General features: G+C 46.1%; 1 protein-coding gene across 1 annotated transcript; it reads right to left on the bottom strand.

Annotated features, from left to right (window-relative positions):
- Positions 1-216: 216 nt before the first annotated feature.
- On the bottom strand, positions 217-17,057 carry LOC126086292 (carcinoembryonic antigen-related cell adhesion molecule 1-like). Its single transcript, XM_049902445.1, is given in 6 exon segments — positions 217-226; positions 8,678-8,780; positions 10,930-11,206; positions 16,515-16,592; positions 16,594-16,784; positions 16,997-17,057. Coding segments are annotated over 6 exon segments (720 nt in total).
- Between the last annotated feature and the right edge of the window lie 9,928 nt (positions 17,058-26,985).

Genomic DNA, 26,985 nt, shown 5'->3' with positions numbered 1-26,985 from the left:
ATATGCCTGAATGGGTTGCTCGAGTGAGCTAGCTTGATTATTTTCACCTTTGGCACTCTGACGTCCTGTCCCCTGATGGCTAGAGCTGTTATGAGGTATATCAGTCTAGGAGTCCATTCACTTTTCTTGTATGAATTCAGCTCAGGTGGCTGACCATCAAGTGTGTGGTACAGGCTGTATTCTACAGTCTTAGAGGGGCAGGGATGATTGGTGTAGCTACCGGTACCTGGTTGCAGTAGGGGGTTACACTCTGAACAATGAAGGGGGCTGAGAATCATCCCCCACGTGTCTCTGAGGAGAGCGTGTCCCTGATCCCTAGAGCGTACAGGTGGGTGGGTTCTGCGGATGGACCATGGTACCCAATGTCTTTGGTTGTAAGGACTGGAAGGTACCAGTTATCCTTGGACCCCTGTCACAGGTGGCTGGGTGACCTGAGTGGAGCTACCAATCCTTAGGCCCTTGATGTGGGTAGGTTAGGACCCTGTTTAATAGGCAAAGCAATGTCAAACATCAAACACCAACTCTCCACCACACAGCTGATACAGTTGGAGTCTGCCAAAAAGGGTCTATTCTCCTGAAATAGGCCTGCAGAGGTCCATGCAGAAGGGAAAAGTACTCAAAGTCCATGGACCATTTATGCCTGGACAAGAGCCGCTTCTGTCCCAAGCTCCCCCTGTTAGTGGATCTGGCAAATTATTTTTTCCCTCAATTGCAAATTTATTCCTTCTCCAAGGCTGGGAGGATGCCTCTAGGAGCTCAACAGGGCCTATCTCAGGCCCAGGGATTCAGCAGCTGAAGCTGCCTTGGGGGTGGGGGGAGGCACGGTAATATATACACAAGTGCTTAGTTTTCCCCCACGTGTCTGTCATTTTGTTGTACTGTGGGAGCTTGCGTGTTGCTGTGATGCTGGAAGCTATGCCACTGGTATTCAGATACCAGCAGGGTCACCCATGGAGAACAGGTTACAGCTGAGCTTCCAGACTAAGACAGACTAGGAAGAAGGACCCAGCAGTCTACTTCTGAAAAGCATTAGCCAGTGAAAACCTTCTGAATAGCAGCAGAACGTTGTCTGATATAGTGCTGGAAGATGAGCCCCCCAGGGTGGAAGGCACTCAAAAGATGACTGAGGAAGAGCTGCCTTCTCAAAGTAGAGTTGACCTTAATGACATGGATGGAGCAAACCTTTCAGGACCTTCATCTGCTCATGTGGCACGACTCAAAATGAGAAGAAACAGCTGCAAACATCCATTAATAACAGGAACCTGGAATGTACGAAGTATGAATCTAGGAAAATTAGAAATCTTCAAAAATGAAATGGAATGCATAAACATCAATATCCTAGGCATTAGTGAACTGAAATGGGGTGGTATTGGCCATTTCGAATCTGACAATCATATAGTCTACTATGAAGAGGAATGATGTTGCATTCATCGTCAAAAAGAACATTTCAAGATCTATCCTGAAGTACAATGCTGTCAGTGATAGGATAATATCCATACGTCTACAAGGAAGACCAGTTAATACGACTGTTATTCAAATATATGCACCAACCACTAGGGCCAAAGATGAGGAAATAAAAGATTTTTATCAGCTTCTGCAGTCTGAAATTCATCGTACATGCAATCAAGATGCATTGATAATTACTGGTGATTTTAATGCAAAAGTTGGAAACAAAGAAGAAGGATCAGTAGTTGGAAAATATGGCCTTGGTGATAGAAACAATGCTGGAGATCAAATCATAGAATTTTGCAAGACCAACCACTTCTTCATTGCAAATGCCTTCTTTCCCCAACATAAACAGTGACTATACATATGGACCTCACCAGATGGAACACACAGAAATCAAATTACTACATCTATGGAAAGAGATGATGGAAAAGCTCAATATCATCACTCAGAACAAGGCCAGGGGTCGACTGTGGAACAGACCATGAATTGCTCATATGCAAGTTCAAGCTGAAACTGAAGAAAATCAGAGCAAGTCCACGAGAGCTAAAATACGACCTTGAGTATATCCCACCTGAATTTAGAGACCATCTCAAGAATATACTGGCTGCATTGAACACTGGTGACTGAAGACCGGATGAGTTGTGGAATGACATCAAGGACACCATACATGAAGAAAGCAAGAGGTCATTGAAAAGACAGGAAAGAAAGAAAAGACCAAGATGGATGTTGGAGGAGGCTCTGAAACTTGCTTTCAAGCGTCAAGCAGCTAAAGCGAAAGGAAGAATTGATGAAGTAAAAGAACTGAAGATTTCAAAGGGCGGCTCAAGAACACAAAGTAAAGTATTATAATGATATGTGCAAAGAGCTGGAAATGGAAAACCAAAAGAGAAGAACATGCTAGGTGTTTCTCAAGCTGAAAGAACTGAAGAAAAATTCAAGCGTGGAGTTGCAATAGTGAAGAATTCTATGGGGAAAATATTAAATGACGCAGGAAGCATCAAAAGAAGATGGAAGGAATACACAGAGTCATTATACCAAAAAGAATTAGTCGATGTTCAACCATTTCAAGAGGTAGCATATGATTAGGAACCGATGGTGCTGAAGGAAGAAGTCCAGGCTGCTCTGAAGGCTTTGGCAAAAAACAAGACTCCAGGAACTGATGGAATATCAATTGAGATATTTCAACAAACAGATGCAGCACTGGAGGTGCTCACTCGTCTATGCCAAGAAATATGGAAGACAGCTTCCTGGCCAACTGACTGGAAGAGATCCATATTTATGCCTATTCCAAGAAAGGTGATCCAACCAAATGTGGAAATTATAGAACAATATCATCAATATCACACGCAAGCAAAGTTTTGGTGATCATTCAAAATCGGCTGCAGGGAACTGCCAGAAATTCAGGCCTGTTTCAGAAGAGGAAGTGGAACCAGGGATATTATTGCTGATGTCAGATGGATCCTGGCTGAAAGCAGAGAATACCAGAAGGATGTTTACATGTGTTTTATTGACTATGCAAAGGCATTCTACCGTGTGGATCATAACAAATTATGGGTTACATCGTGAAGAATGGGAATTCCAGAACACTTAATTGTGCTCATGAGGAACCCGTACATAGATCAAGAGGCAGTTGTTCAGACAGAACAAGGGGATACTGATTGGTTTAAAGTCAGGAGAGGTGTGCTTCAGGGTTGTATTCTTTCACCATGCCTATTCAATCTGTTTGCTGAGCAAATAATCCAAGAAGCTGGACTATATGAAGAAAAACAGGGCATCAGAGGAAGACTCATTAATAACCTGTGTTATGCAGATGACACAAGCTTGCTTGCTGAAGGTGAAAAGGACCTGAAGCACTTACTAATGAAGATCAAAGACCACAGCCTTCAGCATGGATTGCACCTCAACATAGAGAAAACAAAAATCCTCACAACTGGACCAATGAGCAACATCATGATAAACAGAGAAAAGATTGAAGTTGTCAAGGGTTTCATTTTAGTTGGATCCACAGTCAACAGCCATGGAAGCAGCAGTCAAGAAATCAAAAGACTCATTGCTTTGAGTAAATCTGCTGCAAAGGACCTCTTTAAAGTGTTGAAGAGCAAAGATGTCACCTTGAAGACTAAGGTGCACCTGACCCAAGCCATGGTATTTTCAATTGTATCATATGCATGTGAAAGCTGGACAATGAATAAGGAAGACCGAAGAAGAATTGATGCCTTTGAATTGTGGTGTTGGTGAAGAATATTGAATATACCATGGACTGCCAAAAGAATGAATATGTCTTAGAAGCAGTATAGCCAGAATGCTCCTTAGAGGCAAGGATGACGAGACCACGTCTCACTTAGTTTGGACATGTTGTCAGGAGAGATCAGTCCCTGGAGAAGGACATCATGCTTGGCAGAGTGCAGGGTCAGCGGAAAAGAGGAAGACCCTCAATGAGGTGGATTGACACAGTGGCTGCAACAATGAGCTCAGGCATAACAGCGATTGTGAAAATGGCTCAGGAGCGGGCAGTGTTTCGTTCTGTTGTGCATAGGGTCGCTATGAGTTGGAACTGACTTGATGGCACCTAACAACAACACTTAACTTTTGCTAAGAGCGCTGTTCTTCTGTTTCTGAAGGTGTGAGGAGGCTGTGTGGCTGGCTGCTTCTCCCTGAGGAACTTGCTGCCGAATGCTAGTATCAGCCCTCCTCCACTTCTCTGGGAATGGTGCCTGAGGGCTCCCCATGATTTAGGTTTTGTAACTCCTCTCCACTTCTGAACCGGGTTTTCCTCGCCCTGTCCCTCAGTTTGTTTTCTAAGCTTGCCTTTGATGCTCAGGGCTTCTAGCTTTTCATAAATATACTCATTTCATTTGTTTTTTCAGATTTGTTGTAAAGAGGGTTCTACAGAAGCATCTGTCTATTCTGCCATCTTGGCTCCACCTGAAGTAGCCATAATTTGATTGGGCTAGTTTGTTGAGAAATTTATGGCCCAGGGCATTGTTGGAAATAATGAGTAATCCTTGGCATTTTGTGGAATTTAACAGCTCAATGTGGTCAGGGAAAGAGAAAAGAGTGCCCTACTTCCACCACTGTCTTCTCAGGGCAACTCTGGGCATAAACCAAAGCTGCCCGTCTTTAAGGAGCAATACCAGAGGCTAGGTACTCTGTGTGTGTGTGTGAACAGACCTCACTAAAAAATCTAGCTGCTCACTGAAGAAATAAACAAGGAAATACCAAAATTCAGTCCTGGAGGAAGAGGATGACCAGTGCTAAGAGTTGCTAAATTTATTATTTAAAATGGTGAGGTTCTACCAAAAAGTTATGAGGCATGCAAAGAAACAGCAAAGAATGACCAAACATTGGAAGAAAAGCAGGCAACAGAAGCTGCCTGTGAGAGTGACCAGATGTTGGATTTAACAGACAAGGATTTCAACATGGCCATTATAAAAATGTTCATGGAACTAAAGGAAAGCATCTTTAAAGAAGCAAAATAAGGTATGATGACAATTCTGCATCAAAAACAATATCAATAAAGAGACAAAAATTATAAAATAGATAAAAATGGGAGCTATGGCATTGAAAAGTAAAATAACTGAAATATCGTTTCCCCTAGAGGGGCTCAACAGCAGATTGGAACTGGTAGAAGAACAAACTAGCCAACTTGAAGATAGATTGATAGAGATTATACAAAATTCAAGAAGAGTGAGAGAGAGAAATTAAGAGGAATGAACAGAGAATCAGAAAAATTTGGGATACCAACATATGTGTAATGGGAGGCCCAAAAGGAGTGGAGAGAAAAGAGAAGAAAAAATATTTGGAGAAATAATGACTGAAAGATTTCCTGAAAAACAACAACTCATATCTTAGTGTCCTAGGGTTGCGATAGGATGAAATGTTGCCTGGTCCTGCATCATCCTCACAATCGCTATTATGTTTGAGCCCACTGTTGTGGCTATTGTGCCAATCCATCTCACTGAGGGCCTCCCTCACCCTTGGCCCTCCACTTCACCTAACATGATGTCTTTCCTAGCGATCGATTCCTCCTGACGACATGTCCAAAGCAACTGAATCAGACAGTATTCCGTTGTGATCCGTAAAGTTTTCCTTGACTATTTTTCAGAAGTAGATCACCAGATCTTTCTTCCTACTCTGTCTTAGTCTGGACGCTCTGCTGAACCCTGTCCACCATGCTGGTATTCAAAATACTGGTGGCATAGCTTCCAGTATCATAGCCACACACAAGCCACCACAGTATGACAAACCGATAGATGGGTGGTGGTAGGTTGTTGTTGTTAGGAGCCGTCAAGTCGGTTCTGACTCCTAGCGGCCCTGTGTACAACAGAATGCAACACTGCCCACTCCTGCGCCATTCCCACAGTTGTTATGCTTGAGCCCATTGTTGCAACCACTGTGTCAATCCCTCTCATTGAGGGTCTTCCTCTTTTGTGCTGTCCCTGTACTTTACCAAGCATGATGTCCTTCTCCAGGAACTGATCTCTCCTGATAACATGTCCAAATTATGTTAGACATAGTCTCTCTATCCTTGCTTCTAAGGAAAATTCAGGTTGTACTTCTTCCAAGACAGATTTGTTACTTCTTTTGGCAGTCCATAGTATATTCCATATTCTTTGCCAACACCGCAATTCAAAGACATCAATTCTTCTTCGGTCTTCCTTATTTATGTTCCAGCTTTTGCATGGATATGAGGTGATTGAAAACACCATGGCTTTGGTCAGGCGCACCTTAGTCTTCAAGGTGACATCTTTGCTTTACAACACTTTAAAGAGGTCTTTTGCAGCAGATTTGCCCAATGTAATGTGTCATTTGATTTCTTGACTGCTGCTTCCATGGGTGTTGATTGTGTATCCAAGTAAAATGAAATTCCTAACAACTTCAAGTTCTTTTCCCTATTTATCATGATGTTGCTTATTGGTCCAGTTGTGAGGATTTTTGCTTTCTTTATGTTGGGGTGTAATCCACACTGAAAACTGTGGTCTTTGATCTTCATCAGTAAGTGCTTCAAGTTCTCTTCACTTTCAGCAGCAAGTTTGTGTCATCTGCATAATGCAGGTTATTAACAAGTCTTCCTCCAATCCTGATGCCCCGTTCTTCATACAGTCCAGTTTCTCGGGCTATTTGCTCAGCACACAGATTAAATAGGTATGGTGAAAGGATACAACCCTGATGAACACCTTTCCTAACTTTAAACCATGCATTATGCCCTTGTTCTGTTGGAACGCCTACCTCTTGATCTATGTACGGCTTCCTCATGAGCACAATTAAGTGTTCTGGAATTCCCAATCTTTGCAATATCATCCATAATTTGTTACCGTCCACACAGCCAAAAGCCTTAGCATAGTCAAAAAAACACAGGTAAACATCTTTCTGGTATTTTCTGCTTTCAGCCAGGATCCATCTGACGTCAGCAATAATATTCCTGGTTCCACGTCCTCTTCTGAATCCAGCTTGAATTTCTGGCAGTTTCCTGTCGATATACTGCTGCAACTGCTTTTGAACGATCTTCAGCAAAATTTTACTTGTGTGTGAAATGAATGATATTGTTAGATAATTTCCTCATGCGGTTGGATCACCTTTGTTTAGAAGGTGTACAAATACGGATCTCTTCCAGTCAGCTGGCCTGGTAGCTGTGTTCCAAATTTCTTGGCATAGATGAGTGAGGACTTGCAGCACTGCATCTGTTTGTTGAAACATCTCAATTGATATTCCATCAGTTCCTGGAGTCTTGTTTTTCTCCAGTGCCTTCAGAGCAGCTTCGACCTCTTCCTTCAGAACCATCGGTTCTTGATCATATGATACCTCCTGAAATCGCTGAACATCGACTAATTCTTTTTGGTACAGTAGCGCTGTGTATTTCTTCCATCTTCTTTTGATGCTTCCTGCTTTGTTTAATATGTTAACATTGTTTAATATTTGTGAAAAGTGTTATTTGCCCCTAATAAGGAGCCCCAGGAGATCTTTTACTCAAGAAATCATCTCTTCCACAGGAAGGTAGGCAGTTCCTTCCAGGCCAGTTGGAGCTGCGGTCTGTTGCTTTCGGACATACTCACTTTGTTAGCAGGTGTGCAGATGAATTTAGCCATATTCTCTGGTCACTAGAGCAAATGTCTTCAGACTCAGAAATACACTTACTTCTATACCCCATTGAGAAATTTCTACACTTTTTCTCCTGCCTGTAAAGAAGTATCAACTGTGAGGCAACACATTCTTGTTTGGTAAATAGTTTTTATTATAAATGTAGAGCAAATCGATTTTACAAATAATTCAGAATTGGGCTTAAGCCAAAAAACCAAACCCATTGCCGTCGAGTCGATTCCAAGTGTTAGCCAGGCAAAATTAAATAACACAGCATAGAGAGGATGAGGGGAAGCATACAGTGTGTATCTGGGCTGGAAAACACTGAAAGAGGTAACTGAGTGTCAAGAACTCCCAACTAACCCCCTAAGAGGAAATCTCTTAGGCAAAGCATGAAATCAAGTAGTCAATATTGAATAAAAATGAGGGAAGAACAACTCAGAAATGGAGGGTGAAAATGGCTGTACAACTCAAAGAATGTAATCAATGTCACTGAATTGGACATGTAGAAACTGTTGAACTGGTGTATGATTTGCTGTTTATACTCTTAACAACAGCAACAAAACAAACAAAATTTATAGAAAAAAAAAATCTAAAAACAAAAAATCCCTCCATGCCCCAGATCAAGGCCCTTCCAGCTGCAGGACTTGGTCCATTGGTGGGCTGAGGAATCACTCTTCTGCATCTTGGCAAGCACTTTTTTTTTCTTTTAATGAAATACGTAGAACACAATAAGAAGGGAAGTACTACACATAGTAAAAACAAGCAACAAAAAAACTAATAAAATATTTATTCTAACAGCCTCAAAGAAATTCCATCTGTGCAGAAGAAGGCTGGGAGGAAAGTACATTTTCCTCTCCTTCTCCCTTCCTCCCTTTCTATCCTAAGGCACAACGGGACTCATAGAGGCTATGGAAGAAAATATAAATTTCCAAAGCTGGGCCTATCCTTGTCCAAGAGACAGTCGGGTACAGGGATCATGAAGACCAGGGAGGCAGAGACCCGCAGGCATTAGTGCTGAGAAGCAGGAGATTAGGAAGGAGGAAGAGGAGGCCCAGGCCCAGAAGCAGAGGTGGAGAAGAGTCCTTTCCCTCTCCTAAGCATGGCCGTCAGCCTTGGAGGAAGCAGAACATGAGGAAAGACATCACACCCGGCAGTGTTTCTGATCAGAGCCACCCTGGCCAGTACTCCAACCACGATGCTGGCTATGGCCCCAACTAAGAGGCCAGAACTTTCTGGGACCGAATCATCACCTGTCATGGGAAGAAAAAAGAAAGAAAGAAAATAAATAATTTTACACTGGGGCTGCCCTGGGGAACAACTCTGAACATGAAAGAGTCTGTACTCGTTCTGTCAAGGAATAGTTTTCATAGAAGGTCACTGCTAGGCAGTTGGCAGACTGTATCCTTGCAATTTTTTCTCTCTTACTGTGTTTCCAGGTTGATGATGCATCTTCTCTAAATTCCATCCTGGCCTTTCTGCATTCAGATATTTTGAGGCTTTGGAAACATAAGGCTGACGGCTATTTTTGTGTTATTAGAACTTCCCTCTTGACTTTCCACCTTTTCGTGGTTAAATCTTGTTCTCAGTTTCTCATGTATGGCAGCCATGAATAAGTACCTCTCAGATCTGCTGTGGTGAGTTTTTAATTGAGTAAAGAGGCAGACTAATGCACTCTGAATATATCACCCGTTTGTGCAGAGACCATACTTCTCACAGGCTGTAGCAGGGGTGTTAAGCAGACCTGTTTCTGGGAGACAGTTTCTTCTGATAGGTGGCTGGCTGGAGGACTCCCCACTGGCCCTGTGGAAATGCCCTTAGAACCACACTGCAACCTAGAACTTCCTTCCCTCCCTTTCTCCTTCACAGGGCTCAGATCCACACCTTGATCTAGGGCTCTCCCAGGCTCCTCTCACTCCTGCCCCATTTCCCTCACAGGCATTTTCCCGATAAAGATCTTGCTTGTCTAATGGCATGAAAAGTCACACACCACACTTAAATTTTGCACTTAACTCTTTTTTTATTTTTTGCTCTTATCTTTTTATTTCCTTTAATAGTGTTTTCCTTCAATTAAATTTCCAGTGTTGATATTAGATGTATGATAGCTAATCTGTCTACGAGTGGCACCATTCCACTGTAATTTCCAAATACTTTAATCCAGACTTTGTGTAAATTCATTTTGAGTTACAGGTTTTTTTTTTTTCTCTTTAAAATGGATCTTTAAAAGAATCAGTAATTATAGAATAAAGTGACTGGCACAGGAGGGCTATTCAATAAGTACTTTTAAATGTCTTGTTTTAAGAAAGCTTTTATAGGTTTTATTACCAGATGCTTTCAAAACCAAGTTACTCCCGTTGTTTTTCCCAGCTTTATCACAAATGGCACAGATGGGTAAGCCCTAGGCTACTAACCTGAAGGTTGACTCCCTTGGAAGTAAGGCCTGGCAATCTACTTCTGATAGATTGCACTTAACTTTCGACCCCTTTTTTTCCCCTCTGATATTTAGTCAATAATCATGTCTCAATCGGTTTCTGTGTGATGCATTTTTTCCCCATATATAATACTTTTTGTATCTGTTTCTAGTGTTTTTACGTCTGTTGCAACCATTTGGAGGTTAACCCACATCAGTCAACCCAAGGCTGACTGTTAATGCTAGCTACAGTTTGGAATCCCTGGTGTTGCAGTGGTTAAGAGCTCAGCTGCTAACTAAAAGGTTGGCAGTTCGAACCCGCCAGCTGCTTCCTGGAAACCCTATGGGGCAGTTCTACTCTGTCTTATAGGGTTGCTATGAGTCAGAATTAACTGGACGGCAACAGGTTTAAATGCCAGGCCCTGTGCTAAATACTTTACATATATCTCATTTGATCCTTACAGTCATCCTGTCACACAGACATTATTCCCATTTTATAGATGAAAAAACTGAGGCTTAGAGTGGTGAAAAAACTTACCCAAAGTGTTATGGCTAATAAGATGTGGCTCTGGGATTTGACTCCAGGACAATCTGACTTCAAGCCTAATGTTAATTGTAGTAATGATAACAGCTAACATTTATGGAACATTTTCTATGTGTGAGGCATTTTGGTAAGGGTTTAACTGATTATCACATTAAGCCTTTAAAACAATCTCAGGAAGCAGGAGCTCTTATTGCAGTTTTCAGTTGAGGAATCTGAGGCTCAGGAAATTAAGAACCCTGTCCCAATTTGCACAGTGGTTATCAGACCTGGGATATGAAATTTATAAACATCTTTGTTTCAAACTTGAGCTCTCGACCACTTTACCATTGTTTACTGTAATCGTCTCTTAACTGATATTCTGCCTTAAGTAACATTTATCCATTTAGCACACTATTGGTAGAGTTAATCTATCCAGAGAAGATGTAGGAGGGGAAGAGAAGTCACTCACGGTTCATAGTCAGGATGAGGAGATCACTTTTGCTGGAACTGACCGGGTTGGAAACTTCACAGTGATACTCCCCAGCATCCTGCCTCCTGATGGGGTCTGTGGTGAGGGAGCTATTGTCCTGGGAGAGCATCATCCTCTCTGCGAGCCGCAGGATCTGCCCTTGGAAGACCCAATGGATGGAGATTCCAGTGTGGTTGGTGAGGCAGGTCAGGGTCACTGGGCCCTCATGTTCTGTGACTGCAGTGTTGCTGGCTTGGATGGAAGGCTTAGTCACTGACTGTGGAGAAACAGAGGAGGCAACTTTGAGAGTGGGCGTGGTATTGGGGCTACTCTCCTTCCTATGAGATCTCAACCAGCTTATAGACCCCACAGTGAGCTCTGAAAGGTGACCCAGAGGGTGGGGCTGACCCTCTGCAGAGGCCGTGTGTCTGTTCAGGTGCCGATCTGTAAGGACAGGGTGTTCCCTCCCAACACTAGGAAATAGGTGCACCCCTCGACTTCCTGGAGTATCAGTACCGGGGCCTCTTCTGAGCCCATGTGTCCATCCACCTTATGGTCAGGTGGAAATTTTCATCTCTAGACCTTCATGTGACCCTTTCTTAGGGCTTCCTGTGACTTTGTAAGAGATCAAGCCCCTCTCTAGTAGAGAATTCTGTGTGTGCAGGGAAGGCGGGCTGCATGTCCTGTCCATAGCTAGGGCAGGGCAGCTTCACATACGGAAGGGAAGGTGTTTCCTTTTTTTAAAATATTGTATTTGAGAGTAAGCACAGCCTGGCCCAGTCTTCACTATCTTAGAAACTAGAGAGTTTCCAATCTAAAGGATTTCTCAATCTGAAAAAGCTTTTGCTTCCATTCTATGGATTGACTATCAGGTGAAAGGAACCTTAGAGGCAAGTGGTTATGTTTCAACAACGGTACTCATAGTCCTCTCTGTAAACTACAGTGACACCTGTGAGAGCTGGAGCTTGACAGGACTGCCTTGCTTTTCTGCGTCTCGACGGTTTCCCGCCTTTGACAGGGTGCAGTCTTATCACTTTTCTATTGCTCTCTAATAGTGGAAAATATTTGAGTTTTCCTTCTCTGACAGGTTTCTGCCTTACATGGGTTCCTGCTTTTGCAGGTTTTACTGAACATACTTTTAGCCCTGCCACTTCCCTCCCATGAAAAGACTTCATGGGTGAATCTACCTAGTTTTCTAACTAAGATTCACTATGCTTTGTTTTCCTCTGTGTATCATCTGTCCAGTGTCCCACAGTGTATACAGCTGTGATTTTATAGCCAGGTTACAGGCTTAGATGCCTCTGCCTCAAAGCTAGCACTTTACCAATGTCTCTGCAGCCTGATTTGGCATGGCTCTGGCATTGAAAGTCTTCACATTTTAGCAAGATTAGGACACAGCACACCTGAATCTGCTCCACACTCCCTGGTCCGACCACAGATGGTGTCAGAACAGGGGTGGTACATGGGGCTGCAGGGGGCAGGGCAAAGAGGCAGAGCTGCTTCCTGCCATCACCCTATTGGAGGTTGTTTCATCCTCTCATTTGGGAAAACATGTGAACCTGTTCAAAGTCTTGTGTGTTCATTATAGCACATGGAGTCATTGAAAGAAAACAGATGAAAGAAAGCGACAATTAGTGACAGAGAGAACACTTGACCTTGGAGATACTTCTTTCCTCTCCCACTCTGAAGCCCCCTTCCATTCCTTGGGGCTTTCTGAGGCTGAGAGAACCCCCTCCCCACATTCTAGGCTGGACTCAAGGTCTGCCCTGAGAAATAAGAAGGGCAAGAGGAGAGAACAGTTTCGAGGGATGTAGTGGGAGGGCTCAGGGACAGATTTTGGGATTTGTCTTTTCCTAGGGGACACAGACTGGAAAATAACTTCTTTTAGGATTTTTTCAGAAAACCAGACCAACTTCCACCCCAGAGCTCAGTGGTGAAGTTTCAGGAAGCCATGTACCAGAGACTGTGATAGTCAAAGCAACTAAAAAATAACGACAATAAAAATAACTAGTTGTTGTTGTTGTTAGGTGTCGTCTAGATGCCCTGTGCACAACAGAATGAAATACTGCCTGGTCCTGCCCCATCCTTCCATGGTTGTTATCCTTGAGCCCATCATTACAGCCAAGGTGTCAATCCATCTCGTTGAGGGTCTTCCTTTTTTCACTGACCCTCTATTTTACTAAGCATGATGTCCTTCTCCAGGGATTGATCCCTCCTGGCAACATGTCCAAAGTAAGTAAGATGCAGTCTTGCCATCCTTGCTTCTAAGGAGCATTCTGGCTGTGCCTCTTCCAAGGCAGATTTGTTCATTCTTTTGGCAGTCCATAGTATATTTCAATATTCTTTGCCAACACCACAATTCAAAGGCGTCAATTCTTCTTCGGTCTTCCCTATTCATTGTCCAGCTTTCACATGCATATGATGCAATTGAAAATACCATGGCTTGGGCTAGGAGTGCCTTAGTCTTCAAGGTGACATCTTTGCTTTTCAACACTTCAAAGAGGTAGGTCCTTTGTAGCAGATTTGTCCAATGCAATGCATCTTTTGATTTCTTGACTGCTGCTTCCATGGGTGTTGATCGTGGATCCAAGTAAAATGAAATCCTTGACAACTTCAGTCTTTTCTCCGTTTACCATGATGTTGCTCATTGGTCCAGTTGTGAGGATTTTTGTTTTCTTTATGTTGAGATGTAATCCATGCTGAAGGCTATGGTCTTTGATCTTCTTAGTAAGTGTTTCAAGTCCTCCACGCTTTCAGCAAGCAAGGTTGTGTCATCTGCATAACGTAGGTTGTTAATTAGTCTTCTTCCAATCCTGATGCCCCATTCTTCTTCATATATCCAGCTTTTCAAATTATTTGCTCGGCATACAGGTCGAATAAGTATGGTGAAAGGATACAGCCCTGACACACACCTTTTCTGACTTTAATGTACTCAGTATCCCCTCGTCTGTCCTAACAACTGCCCCTTGATCTATGTACGGGTTCCTCATGAGCACAATTAAGTGTTTTGGAATTCCCATTCTTTGCAATGTTATCCGTAATTTGTTATGATCAATACAGTCGAATGCCTTTGCATAGTCAATAAGACACAGGTAAACATCCTTCTGGTATTCTCTGCTTTTAGCCAGGATCCATCTGACATCAGCAATGATACCCCTGGTTCCACGTCCTCTTCTGAATCTGGCCTGAATTTCTGGCAGTTTCCTGTCGATATACTGGTCCAGCCACGTTTGAATGATCTTCAGCAAAATTTTGCTTTCATCAAACAACTAGAGTTTGATCGAATTGATTCAAACTGACTAGCTGACTTCCTGACCAGCGTTGGTTTCCTCATCTGGAACTTACACTTGCTGAGGTCCCTCCAGGGGTACAAGTGTACGTTGCCCAGTCCAGTTGTTTTTTCTCTGAGGCCTCCCTTTTCAAGGATATCTTAGAGAAGGTTAAGGATGGGACTTCTCATTGTCTTTAAACTTTAGAAGATGTGGCAGCCTGGCCTGGGGACAGGCTGTGATGAGCAGAATAACACTCGGGGAGACCAGGAGCAAGCCTGCTTGTCAGTCACAGTGATAGTAATTAACACAACAGTGACTCATGCATCTCGCATCTCAGAGGACCCCAGCTCATGACCATGGTGTTGTGATGAGATCTGAAAGTCCATCCCCAGAGGAAGTTCTCGGAACTACTGTGGGACTGTGAGCCTCACACCAAAGACAGGGATGTGAGTCACAAGTAAAATGTGACTCTGTACTGTGGGGACTGCAGATCTGTTCCCTCTGCCTTTCACTCCTGGTTGGATCAGTGCAGAGAGTGAATGAAGGAGGTGCATGTCCATCCCGCATGGCCTGTGCCACATGTTGACATCACTAAAGGGAAGAACCCTGGACAGGGACACAGTGGGCACTTATTCTCCTGGGGACCTGGGTACATTGGCTGGTGGTGGAGCCCTCCCAGGGGCTGCTGCTTAGACTGATTTCTTTGTCCTTTACTGTTTCCTGGGAAGGATGAGCTTGAACACAGTACTGGTGGAAAAGAACTGGACAGTTAGTACTTGGTGGAGGATTATGGGGTGGAGGAAGCTGTGTAGAGCAGGGCAGTCCCAGTCGGAATGAAGGAGGAGCAAGAAGAGGGACATGGAAGGAATAGACAGAGCCAGAAATACCCATGGCAGTGAGCAGTGGGGTTTCATGGGTTCAGAGACCCAAAGATCCAAGAGCTCAAATGTGATCCAGAAACAGGACAAGCACATCCGAAACACTCTCCACTGAGGAACACCATGATGACCAGAATCATCATGAGACCGACTCCCAGGGCAGCTTTAGGAGCAGACAGTCAGAGGGAGGGGACATGAGTTTCAGCCACCTGGAGTGACAGGAAAGCCAGGGTAGCTGAACGTCCAGGGAATCTGCAAGCAGGGTCCATTCTCTGAAGAGATTAGGGATCATTCATTAATTTCCTACTTTCTTCCTTTATCAGAGAGTAACTGAGAGTTTGTTATATGTTGGGTCTGTGCTAGTTGCAAGGTATGCAGTAGGGAGGGAGAAAGCAAAGTTCTTTCTTTTACGTTCCAGTGGGAGAGACAGAGAACACATCAATAAACAAACATAAATGATTTCAGTGCGGTGCAGTGCATGTGGATAGCATGACTGGGGGTGGAATCGTGGATATGCCTGGCACTGATTGATGGTGAAAGTAATTTAGTTGTAAGTAAAATCAAATTAATCACTCATTTGCTCTGACACCCCTCCCCCCACCAAAATCTCTCCCTTTGAACTGGGGATGTCTAAGAAGAAAGGACCTGAATCAGTGGCTGCTCTCAGGGTCCACACCTTAATAAGGCTACCTGGGATGGAGGAAAGGTCAGGGCTGAGGCTGCAGACAGACTTCAGTGTGACGCTGATCTACCAATCATGGCCCGGGGTACATGGCCGCCTGTGATCTTCAAACTGAGTCTCAGGTGAAGGTCTCAGCTGTCCAGAAGAGCTCTTGGGGTTGAGCCCTGGGTGGTGACTAGCTGTAGGAGTTCCAGGACTTGGGCAGTCAGTAAATTGTTCCTCCTAGTCAGACCTGTCCTGGAGGCCAGGATCCATCCCTGGCTACAGGCTCCTCAGGGTCATCTGGAGTCTGGAGGCCTGGGACAGGGCCTGGGGAAGGGACTTCCTGGTGCTGATCTGCTCTGTGAGGGTCCCAGGGGCTCTTCAGGCCAGGACCTGACCTCCGGGGTCTTTTTCAGAACCATGTTCACATGAGGGAGCCCGGGGGAATGGACTGAGTGATCTCCCCCTGCTGATTACTCCCCATCTGAGTCTCCTTCTCTTTGCTATGAATGTGTGCAGGGTTTGGATTTGGGAAGGGAATTCTGATCTAAATGCTCAAAACCCAAGTATGGAATGCAGAGGGGGGTATATACACTATAAAGGGTCCAGGCCTGTCAATCCTTATCTTTAAAGTAAAATTAACCCCACCCACACCCAACTGTCATAGAGGAATTAATTAAGGTAGACACAGATCTGTCCAGCTAATATTTCTTTGTCACCATTTGTCTTTGTTATTTGTAGTATGTAGTTTTCTGTGTTCTCCAGGGTGACATTCTGGAACAGCAGGGACCCATTAGGGTATATTGTCTTCCGACTGCTGTGGATAGGCCCTGGGATATTTGATTGACTTAGTGATAGATAATGATACAATTTTATTGTTGTTGTCTAAATGTTTTCCTTTGTGCCAGATGTAGATTAAAGGACCTGCTGGTAGGTTGTGAAGATGTAGAATAACATAATTTCGTTCAACAGTGTTGAACGGCATGGATTTGTTAGTGAGTTGGGCTGTGATGGATGTGCTCCAGAGGATTAAAAGTGAGACTAGGAGGGAAGAGGGAGAAATCAATCAGCATTTGGACAATTATATTGGGTTGGAAAGTTGGGGCCCTTGAGTCTGAGCAGGTGTCTTTCAGGCCTTGGACCTGGGGCGTGTGTGCGTCCCAAGTTAGCATTACTTGAGCACCTTGGAACCTGTTATTTTCTCTTTTTCTAATACTCACCCAGGTGTCTGCATGGTTCACTCATTCACTAACTGTCCTCAGGCATCTGCTCACACTCAGTGGAGTCTTTGGAGCTGCCTTCCTGACACCTCATCTACAGGCCCTCTGTCTTCACTTTCTGACCTTTCTTGCTCTGTGTCCTCCATGGCGTTTATCAACCCTTGACATCCCAAGCAGGTTTATTTGCTTGGCTGTCTTTCTTTCCCCTAGACGTGAGCTCCATGAGGGCAAACACTTGTCTTGTTGTGTGTTGTACCCCTAATGCCTAGACAGGGTCTGCAAATATCTGGTGTTTATTTGCACATTTCTGAGATTGGAAGCTATTTCACAATTTATTGTTTGCCCCAAGCCAGTTGCCTTTGAGTCAATTCTGACTCCTAGGACAGAGTAGAATTTTCCCATAGTGTTTCCAAGGTGAGTTGGGCAGATTCCAGCTGCCCCGACCATTTTGTTAGCAGCTCGGCTCTTACCCACTGTGCTAAGAGATAACTAATGTGGAAAAAATGCAGCAATTGTGGTTTTACTCCCCCTGACCAATTCCAGTTCCATAACACTTCCTGTTGCTGGGTTTTCCTCTCTCTTCTATGTTCTCTCCACTGGAGTTACACAGGGAGGTATCTGTCACCTCCCAGACCCTTGTCCTCCCAGGAGACCCCCGCCAGTCTTGGCCCCCCAATCCTGCCAGGGAATACTCTCCTCTCACCTCTGAGCAGGGACCCCTGCCAGAGCACCCACCCTCTGCAGGGAGACGCTGAGGGAGGCTCCATGGATCTCTGCTGACTGCTCTGTACTCTCTCTGTGGGGAAGAACTCTGGCTCCAGAAATACAAAAACTGCTGCCCCAGACGTGTCTGCTCTGCTGTCCTTCCTCCCTCTGCACTGAGCCTCCTGCTGGGGTGAAGTTTCCCCAGGTCACTTGGGCTGGGGCGGGGTCTCCCCTAGATAGCCTCTCTACTGCCCTCCCTTTTCATTCCCGACTTCTAAGCTCCCTTCTTTCCTTTTCCTTTCTGTCTACATTTAGGTTCCCTGGGAACCGCTGCTGCCTCTGCCTTCTCAGCCCTGATCTTTTCCCCTACCCTACCCTGATTGTTGGGGTGAACACAACACTAGGGGCCTCAGCCTCCTGAGCTGGGCATTTCCTAGAGTTCTGGGTTAAGGTACACAGTCAGCTTGCCCCTGTAGTTCTCTTTAACCCCATTTAGCTTTTCCCTTCAGAGCAGGCACCTAGGGGCTATATTAGGAACTCTTGTCACTGGGGATATCACTGGTTGTGCCTCAGAATCACTTGTGCAACTTTATAAAGCAGCCAGGTGTCCTGGTGATGCCTTAGAAATGCTGCTTCAGCAACTGCACAGGTAATGTTCATGGTACTCAGCCAGGCTGAGAACCAACGGTCTGTGTGGTGGGATGGGCTTCTCTCCCTCTCTCACACATACGTGCAGTCTGAAGATCCTGTTAAATGCAGATTCTTACTCGGTGGGTACGAGGTGGGCCTGAGGGTGCATCTTCCAGGTTCTTAGGTGGTGCTGATCATTCTGCCTGTGGACCACACTTGGAATACCCAGGCTGTCTGGGACCTCTGTTCCTGAGAACGACCCACCCACATGAACGTTGGCTTCTGCTGTTTCCCGGTCTTGGGTCTGTGAGGACTGGACAAGGAGCCTCTGAGTTCCCCTAACCCGGGGATCATTTCTCAGGTGACACAGAACCCCCCTGGGCACCCAGGTCTTTCCGGTGTTCCGAACTGCAGTAACTTGTTGCCGTGGAGTCGATTCTGACTTATAGGGACCCTATAAGACAGAGTAGAGCTGCACCATATGGCTTTCAAGGAGCGGCTGGTGGATTTGAACTGTTGACCTTTTAGTTACCAGCGAAGCTCTTAGCTGCTGTGCCACCAGGCTCCTCAACTGCACTAGGAAGATTGGATTGACTTCCTACCGGAAGATCAGAGATGGCTGAAAGGGTCAAGCTGGGTGATGATGGGTGAGAGGGACCAACCTTCTCTCTCTGGTGTCACCATCCTGGCCTCTGCTTCCAGGGACAGAGACATAGGATGTGGGTGTCCAGGAGGGAGTTACAGTTCCTGGGGAGTGAAGGGAGAACTTTCCTGGGTGTCCTGAGGAGAGAGGACTGGTGGTGGGAGGTCAGGGGGCTGTGGGCTCTGTGTTCTCAGGGAAATGTTTCAGGAAGACCCCTCTCTCTGGGGTCTGTGTAGCTGAGCGGTGGCTTACAGTCTGTCTGTGTTCTCCCTGACCCTCCTGGGAGGCCTCTGTCCTCTGCCCAGCTGACTTTCTTGTGTCTACCTTGTCTTTCCCCACGGGTGTGCGCAAGCAGGGAGTGATTTGCTACACAGGAACGCCCCACCGCACAGGTCCCCAGAGCCCCGGGAAGCGGGGGGCAGGGCAGAGCTGACAAGTAGGAGGACCTCAGAAGGGTCTTTAGGAGCAGAGGATGGAAACCAGGATCTATCTCCACCTCTTCAGCCAAAAGCCAGGTTCATGTCTCAGGTGAAATAATTTCTGTTTCCTATGTTATGTCACCTTTGGAGGGCTCAAGGAGACCTGCGGCCAATGTCTGGCACACCAGGGATGCTGTCCAGGCTCCAAAGTGTCACCTAACCCTGACCGTGGACAGGGCTCTGACCTCCCTGCTGAGGGTCAGCCCCAGGTCCTGTTCGCTGTGGGTCCCCAGGTCGCCCTGACTCCACCCAAGTACAGGTGAACCCACGGAGAGAATGTGAGTTGTCCTGAGGACCCCTGGTTCCAGTGTTAGGAGAACTGTCATCCCAGGTGAGCCTGGGAGTAGCTTTCTGACCCCAAAGTTTAAAAGGAAAGGCCCAGTGAGCAGTCTGAGGCTGTAGGAGTGGGCAGTGGCCTGGGGGGCCAGTCCCCCACTGCTCCATGTTTCCCTCCATCACAGCACTGGGGCGTTGCATAAAGGTCATCTGTGTCCTTGTCTGTTGTCCACTAGAGTCCTCCCCACAGGGCCATTGCACTGGAGCAGCTTCCACCTGGGACTCAGGGATCCTTGAGGTTCCTGGTAGGGAAGGGCACTCAGTCCCTCTGAGGTAGAAACAAAGGCCAACCCTGTGCTCTCTTGTTGCCATTTGGCTTGGTGATCTCCTCATCCCTTGGACCCATTGGGGCTAGTGAGATGGTTCAGTGGACCGGAGGCAGGTCTCCCCACAAAGCAGGGTCCCTTGGGGCAGAGGAGTCCCACCCTGACTGTTTTGTGGTCAGGCTGGGGCTCAGTCCTCCCTGGTGGTACCCCTCTGGGATCTTAGGTCTAGATTTTTGTTCCAGGTCAGGTCTCTCTGTGAGAAGAGGAAGCACAAAGGCTCCTATCCCAGCCTCTCCTGGGCGACTTGATGTCACTCACAAGCTAGAGATCGGGGTGTGTGGTCAGTTATCTGGGAGCTAATCGGTTCTGACCTCTCACGGTAAGGAGGCCCCGGAGCTCCCCCTGAAACTATTAGAGGTGAAGGTCCTATGTCTCTGGGACAGCAGCAGACACTTGCTAGCTTCCTCCCATGTGGACACACCAGTACCCTGTGTCTACACAGATTGTGCTCCACCATCAGGAGTCAGCAGGTGAGGTGATGTGTGGTTTGTCCTCCTTCATTTAACCAGTATTTACTGAGCATCTGTTATGTGTCAGGCATTGAGCTAGGCCCTGGGATTCCACAGTGTACAGGACAGAGGTGTTTGGAACTAATGAGGTAATTATAATGGAGACACGGGCTATGAAGGGCAAGTATCTGGAGTATCTGAGCTGGTCTGGGGACCACAGAGAGCTCCCCTGGGATGTGACCTTCTGGCTGAGCCCTGAGCATGAGTGGACATTATCAAGTGAAGGACAGAGGGTGTGGAGGGGCAGAGCCTGGTGCAGCGGGGAAGGCCTTCAGGTGGGAGAAAGTGGCTGGATGGAGCTGCTGACAGAAACCTGTGTGTGGGGATCTCCAGAGTGAGGGCTGTGAACAGGGGTGTTGCTGGTGAGGCACAGACTTTGCTGGGTTGGGGGTGGTGCTGAGGGGTCAGCAGCTGTATTTGAAGAAGGAGTGTGCGGAGCTCCAGGCTGTGGAGTAGCTTTGCTGCCTTCCGGTGGACATTTAGAAAAGTGCAGAAGGAAAAGGTGATTGTGTCAAGTAGTTTTTTTAAAATGATGTGAAATTCACAGAACATAAAATTAACCATTTCAAATAACCCGAGTTTTTATTCAATATCATTCTTTAATCATTTTGGTCTCTCCTGTCCTCCCTGTGTCCTCTGGATGGTGCATTCCTGGAGAGCAGGGACTGTACCCCATCAATCACAGGTCTGCATGCAGTAGGCACTTACTCCATAAGTTTCTGGCAGACAGAGCTTCACTCTGTCCCCACCTGATGTAGGAGCTGCAGCAAGGTACATCCGTATCTGGGGGCTGGTGCCTTTCTTCCACAAGGATGTGGACAGAATCACAAAGGCTTGTCTCAGAGGAGACTCTCTCAGTGAAGGGGAAGGGGCTGGAGGGAGGCCTGGGCTCTGGGTCCTGAGGACCTAGGAGGTCTTCTGGCTCTTATAAGGTGGTTTTATCTGTTGTGTTTATCTACGAAAGCATACTAGTTGTAAAAGACCAGAATTATAAACCTGTATAAAATAAGGTTTGTCAGGTCCTGCCCCAGTTCTGTTTCCAGGACATAACCACTTTTGCTTTGCCCATATTGCATTGAGAAAATCTTCTGCAAAAGACCTCTTTAAAATGTTAAAAGCTGAAGGTGTTTCCTTGAGGACTAAGGTGTGGCTGACCCAAGCCATGGCGTTTTCAGTCACCTCACGTGCATGTGAAAGCTGGACAATGAACAAGGAAGACCGACAAAGAATTGACCCCTTTGAATGACGGTGTTGGCAAAGAATGTTGCATATACCATGGACTGCCAGAAGAATGAACAAGTCTGTCTCAAAAGAAGCACAGCCAGAATGCTCCTTAGAAGCAAAAATGGCTAGACTTCATCTCGTGTACCTTGGACATGTTATCAAGAGGGACCAGTCCCTGGAGAAGGACATTATGCTTGGTAAAATAGAGGGCCAGCAAGAAAGAGGAAGACCCTCAATGAGATGGACTGACATAGTGGCTGCAACAATGGGCTCAAGCATAGCAACGATTTTGAGGATGGCGAAGGACCAGGCAGTGTTCCATTCTGTTGTACATAGTGTTGCTATAAGTCGGCACCTAACAACAACAACCACTTTTGACAGTTGGTGTGAATCTTTCAATAATGTTTTCTTTGTTTAGAGCCAAATTATTACTGAGTGAAATTGTTTCATGGCATTCTCTCTCGTTGGTGGTGGGCACATGCCATGTTAGTTTATGTAGATCTGTTTCAATCAAGTTTTTTAAGTGGTTCCTCATTATTTCATTGCACAGCTACACTGTGAAGCTTTACCCACATGCTGTGCTCTTTTGGAGACTGTTCCTCACTTTACATATTCACAAGCAACTCTGCAGTAAACTTTCTCATAGAGGTGTCTTTACCGCATGTGGGGGTGTTGATCTCATTCATGCAACACATATCTGTGAAGCTCCCTGTGCTGGGCTGTGTGCTCATCACTGGACTCAGCAGAGAGCAGGACAAGCACAGTCCTACCTTCCAAGAGCTCACAGGTCAGGGAGGGTTCTTAGAAGTGGATCCTGGTCAGAGGGTGTGCACATTACCATAAGGTAAATGTACAAATTGATTTGATTTGCATAAATGTTGTACATGCTAATTTCTATCACTGGTCAGACATGAGGAGCCTCCAGAAGTAGGGCCATACACTGTGGTGACAGATGCCAATCCCACTTGCCAGGAGATTGTTGCTGTGTCCATGAGAGAAGGTGAAGGCTGGCAGTGGGTGCAGGGACAGGGCAGAGAGGACTGTGGTGACTACTCAGATGTGGAAGTGAGGAGGGGGTATCTCCCAACCAAGGCAGAAGGAGGGCCTCCATAGGCAACCAGGTGAACTGCTGCACTGGGCATCCTGAGTGGTGTGAGTGTGGGGACCACAAGGATGCATCCCAGGTTGGACCCGAGCCCCTGAGAAGGACAGATTGGGGCTATGGAGACCAGATTTCCCTCTTTGGGTGGGGTGTGATGGGTAAAGAAGATGATGGTGACTGTGAGGGACCTCTTCCCTTGTGGTCACAGGATGAAGCCCCCATAAGCAGGGTCCTACACTGGGAGATAAGTCTTTAGGCCAAGCCATGGTGTTTTCAGTCTCATCATATGCATGTGAAAGCTGGACGATGAATAAGGAAGACCGAAGAAGAATTGACGCTATTGAATTGTGGTGTTGGCGAAGAATATTGAATATACCATGGACTGCCAAAAGAATGAACAAATCTGTCTTGGGAGAAGTACAACCAGGATGCTCATCTGAAGCAAGAGTGGTGAGACTACATCTCACATACTTTGGACATGTTATCAGGAGGGATCAGTCCCTGGAGTAGGACATCAGATTGGTAAAGTGGAGGGTCAGCAAAAAACAGGAAACCCCTCAACAGGATGGATTGACACCATGGCTGCAACAATGGGCTCAAGCATAGCAACAATTGTGAGGATGGTGCAGGACTGGGCATTGTTTCATTCTGTTGTGTGTAGGGTCACTATGAGTCAGAACTGACTGCATGACACCTAACAACAATGTTCCTTTGGGAATGTTGTTTACCCTGATGGGAAGGAAGGAACAAAGGCCTCTGAAACCAGCACAACACTTGACTTGGAGGCCGGGGCAAGCAGCCCAGGATTCCGTTCAGCCCAGTAGCCCCAGGGGCACATCCAGGGTTGGGGGTGGGGTGCAGGACTTCTGTGCTCTTGGGCTCCAAGCTGGTGATGGGTTGTGGTTCTAAGGAGAGGGACTGGGCTCAGAAGTTAATGATGAAAGGTTCTCACTGTGTTGCAGGCACAGAGGCCAGAATCTCAGGGGCAGGAAGACTCACTGTGAGGATAGAGCAGGCTCTCAGCCTTCCTGAGGTGACACTCTTCTTGCATCAATCGGCCTTGCAGGCTGTTGCAAAGGAGACACCAACAGCAGTAAAGTTCAGACATGCACAATGAGTCCATAATTTATAAATTAGGAAATAGCTGGGGTTTCCTCTGTAGTAACATTCTCACTCGTTGAATCTTTCTCCCATGGAATAGAGATGGAAAACCTTTCCAGCAGTCACTTCTCACTGTGTGGTCCCTTCTGCAGCACCTGGGAGTGAGCATCACAAGCATGCTGTCTGCAGTTGTTATGGTCATGAATTATTCATTTCTGAATTTTTATGAGTACTCTTTCTTCTTCAAAACTGAACATTATTAACAAGGAAGAACATGAGATGTACCAACAAACCTAAAGGTCCAGACTTGTGTAATGAGTTCATAATTTATAAATTAGGAAATAGTTGGGGTTTCCTCTGTAGTAACTTTCTCCCCTATTGCATCTTTTTCCCATGGAATAGAGATGGGAAAATTTTCCAGCTGCTGCAGCTCCTGGGAATAAGCATCACAGACACACTGTCCGTGGTGCTGATGGTCATGAATTATTGTGGATTTCTGAAGTTTTGCACTTTCTCTTTCTTATTCAAACTGAGCATTATTAACCAGGAAGAGGATGAGGGGGCTGGAGGGAGTGTGGGCAGGCCTCCATTTCAGTCTCTCAGATCAGTGAATGTGCTGTAACTGACACCATGGTAGCAACTGCCATGTCCATGTTGACCACGTGTGGTTTGTGGTGAAAGTGATGAAAAAAAAGGCCCTGAGAGGGGTTACTTTTCCAATCCAATGAAGTATGCATGTTGGCTAAGGAGTCACTTAGGGCTAAATCATGACGTGGTTATTTTTATATTTTTATCACCTTCACCTCATGACAGACAACACTTGGGCAATGACAGAACAACCTTGTGATCTGTGGGCTTTGTGCTTTAGCAAATGGACGAGCTTTGTGTGTTTCTGGAGTGACAGGAAGTGTGGTCTAGAGTTAATGGCAGTGCCTGTAAGGACCTTGCTGGGTCCTGAATGTGAGTACTTCTCTGCATTGTTTTCTCCTACAGACCTTACCTGTGTCTTCCCTATCCCCTCAGAGATAAAGATACTTTAAGGGCTGGCTTTTGGAACAGAGGAGAAAGCCAGTGGTGCTGGCTGGGGATCCTGCATCCTGGGTTTGGGGACAGATGAGTTCATTTGTGAAGGGCAGTGTGTCAGAAGGGGGCCACAAGGGCCTAGGCTGAATAGGTCAGAAAGGCTCAGTACACGAGGGGCTGAGAAGGAGCCAAGCTATGATGTGTTCATTGTCCATGGTACTCCTTCATGGTCATCTTTGTGTGGATTTCAGATGGCTCCATTTTCTGTTCTGTGTTCCCAGAGGGGCAAATGCTGGGAGCTGTCCATGTCTCGTCCTGGGGCAGTGTGAGGACAGTGGAGTGCTCTCCTGCCTGAGCCTGGCTCCTGTGAAAATCACCCTTGCCTGTTAGCGTGGTCCCACCTTCATCTGCCTCTAAATCTTCCCTTCCAGAAAATGGAAACAGGGGTTAGGGTAACTTAGAGATAATATTTCCCTATGTATCCCAGTGCAGAATGGATCCGGAGTTTAAGGTGAATTTTTGAAAACAATTTGCAAGAGCAGAAGGAGAGAAAATGAGGGGGAGGAATCCTCTTTATTCAGATTGTTTCCAGATAATGCATGGTGGGTCACAGGTTCACTTTTCCTTGAAGCCCCCCACTTTCCAGTGGGGGAGGGATGGGAGGCCTTTGTCTTGGTGCTGCCCGAGCCCAAGGCAGTCTTTCCGGGTCTCCAGGAATCTAGGAGGGAATCCCTTTCACCTCAGCTCTCAGATCTCTTCAGGACTCAGAGCTGGTAATCTTGCTTAGCTCCTGCCCCCTCCCCAGGGTCTGGGATCTAAGGTAAGCCCCTCTTCTCAGTCCCTAAAGAGCATTTCCTGGAGGTAACTGAGGAGCCACTTCTGCTTTTAGGTAGATCTGGCAGTAAATGTTTGTGTCAGACTTTAGTAATTTCTGTAAAGAAAAAAAAAAAAAGAGAGAGAGAGAACAAAAGGCTTCTTACCCTCTTATAACCTTCTCAGAACATGGTCCAGCTTCTCCCTGGTCCTGGGTCCCACAGGGGTCCTCTCTGTGCTGGTTCTGGCTTTACTCAGGGAGATCCCTCCTCCCACCCCCTTCTCTGCTCATCACCCCTGCTCCCATTTTTGCTGCTGTTTCCTGAATTGAGATCACAGCCAGGAGTGGGGTGGGTCAAGTCCTGGTCTCCCATGGGGCTGTGGGACCATCACATTCATGGTCCACAATCACTTCGTAGTTGGGAACATCTGCCCAGGGACCATGCAGAGTGGCCTGAGTGGAAGTTAGAAAGAGAGGACATCAGAAGCAGGTACAGAAGGGTTTGTTAGGAGCTGGGGGGCAGTGCAGTGTGGGGCCTGGGGACTGGGTTGGTACTGCTCGAGGGGTATGGCACTTGGTGCAAGGAGCAGATAGGCAAGAAGGAAAGGAGAAGATGTGGTGTGTAGAGTTAAGTGGGTGGGTGAAAGAAGAGAAAGAAACTGAAGCAAAAAAAATTAAGTAAAAAAATAAAAATAAAAGTAAGTAAAATGGTGGTTGGGTAGGATTCGGTGGGTTGGAGTGGGGCAGACCTGGTGAGGCAGTGTGCTGGTGGCTGTTAGCTCAGTAGTGTGGCTCAGCCTGTTGAGAAGGGGTGTGGGTGACCCATGGGGCTAGGTGGGTGGGAGAAAAGAGAGAGAAGAAACCAACAATCAAATAAAAAATAACAAAATAAAACAACGACAATAACAAAATATGGTTGTGGGGGAGCTGGCCGTGGGGGGTTGGTTAGAGTTGGGGTGGTGGCAAGCTGATATCTCTTTCACCAGGTGGCACGACATGGCCTGACAGGAAGGGGCAGAGGCAGCACAGGGCACAGATGGGAGGGAGAAGAAAAAGGAGAAGGGGAAAATTAAAGAAAAATAAAAAAATATGGCACTGAGAGAGCTGGCTTGTGGGGGTGGTATAGACCC

This window comes from Elephas maximus, chromosome 11, assembly GCF_024166365.1.
Source record: "Elephas maximus indicus isolate mEleMax1 chromosome 11, mEleMax1 primary haplotype, whole genome shotgun sequence".
Taxonomy (NCBI): domain Eukaryota; kingdom Metazoa; phylum Chordata; class Mammalia; order Proboscidea; family Elephantidae; genus Elephas; species Elephas maximus.
The sequence above is the reverse complement of the archived record's forward strand: the minus strand, read 5'-3'. Positions and strand labels throughout refer to the sequence as shown.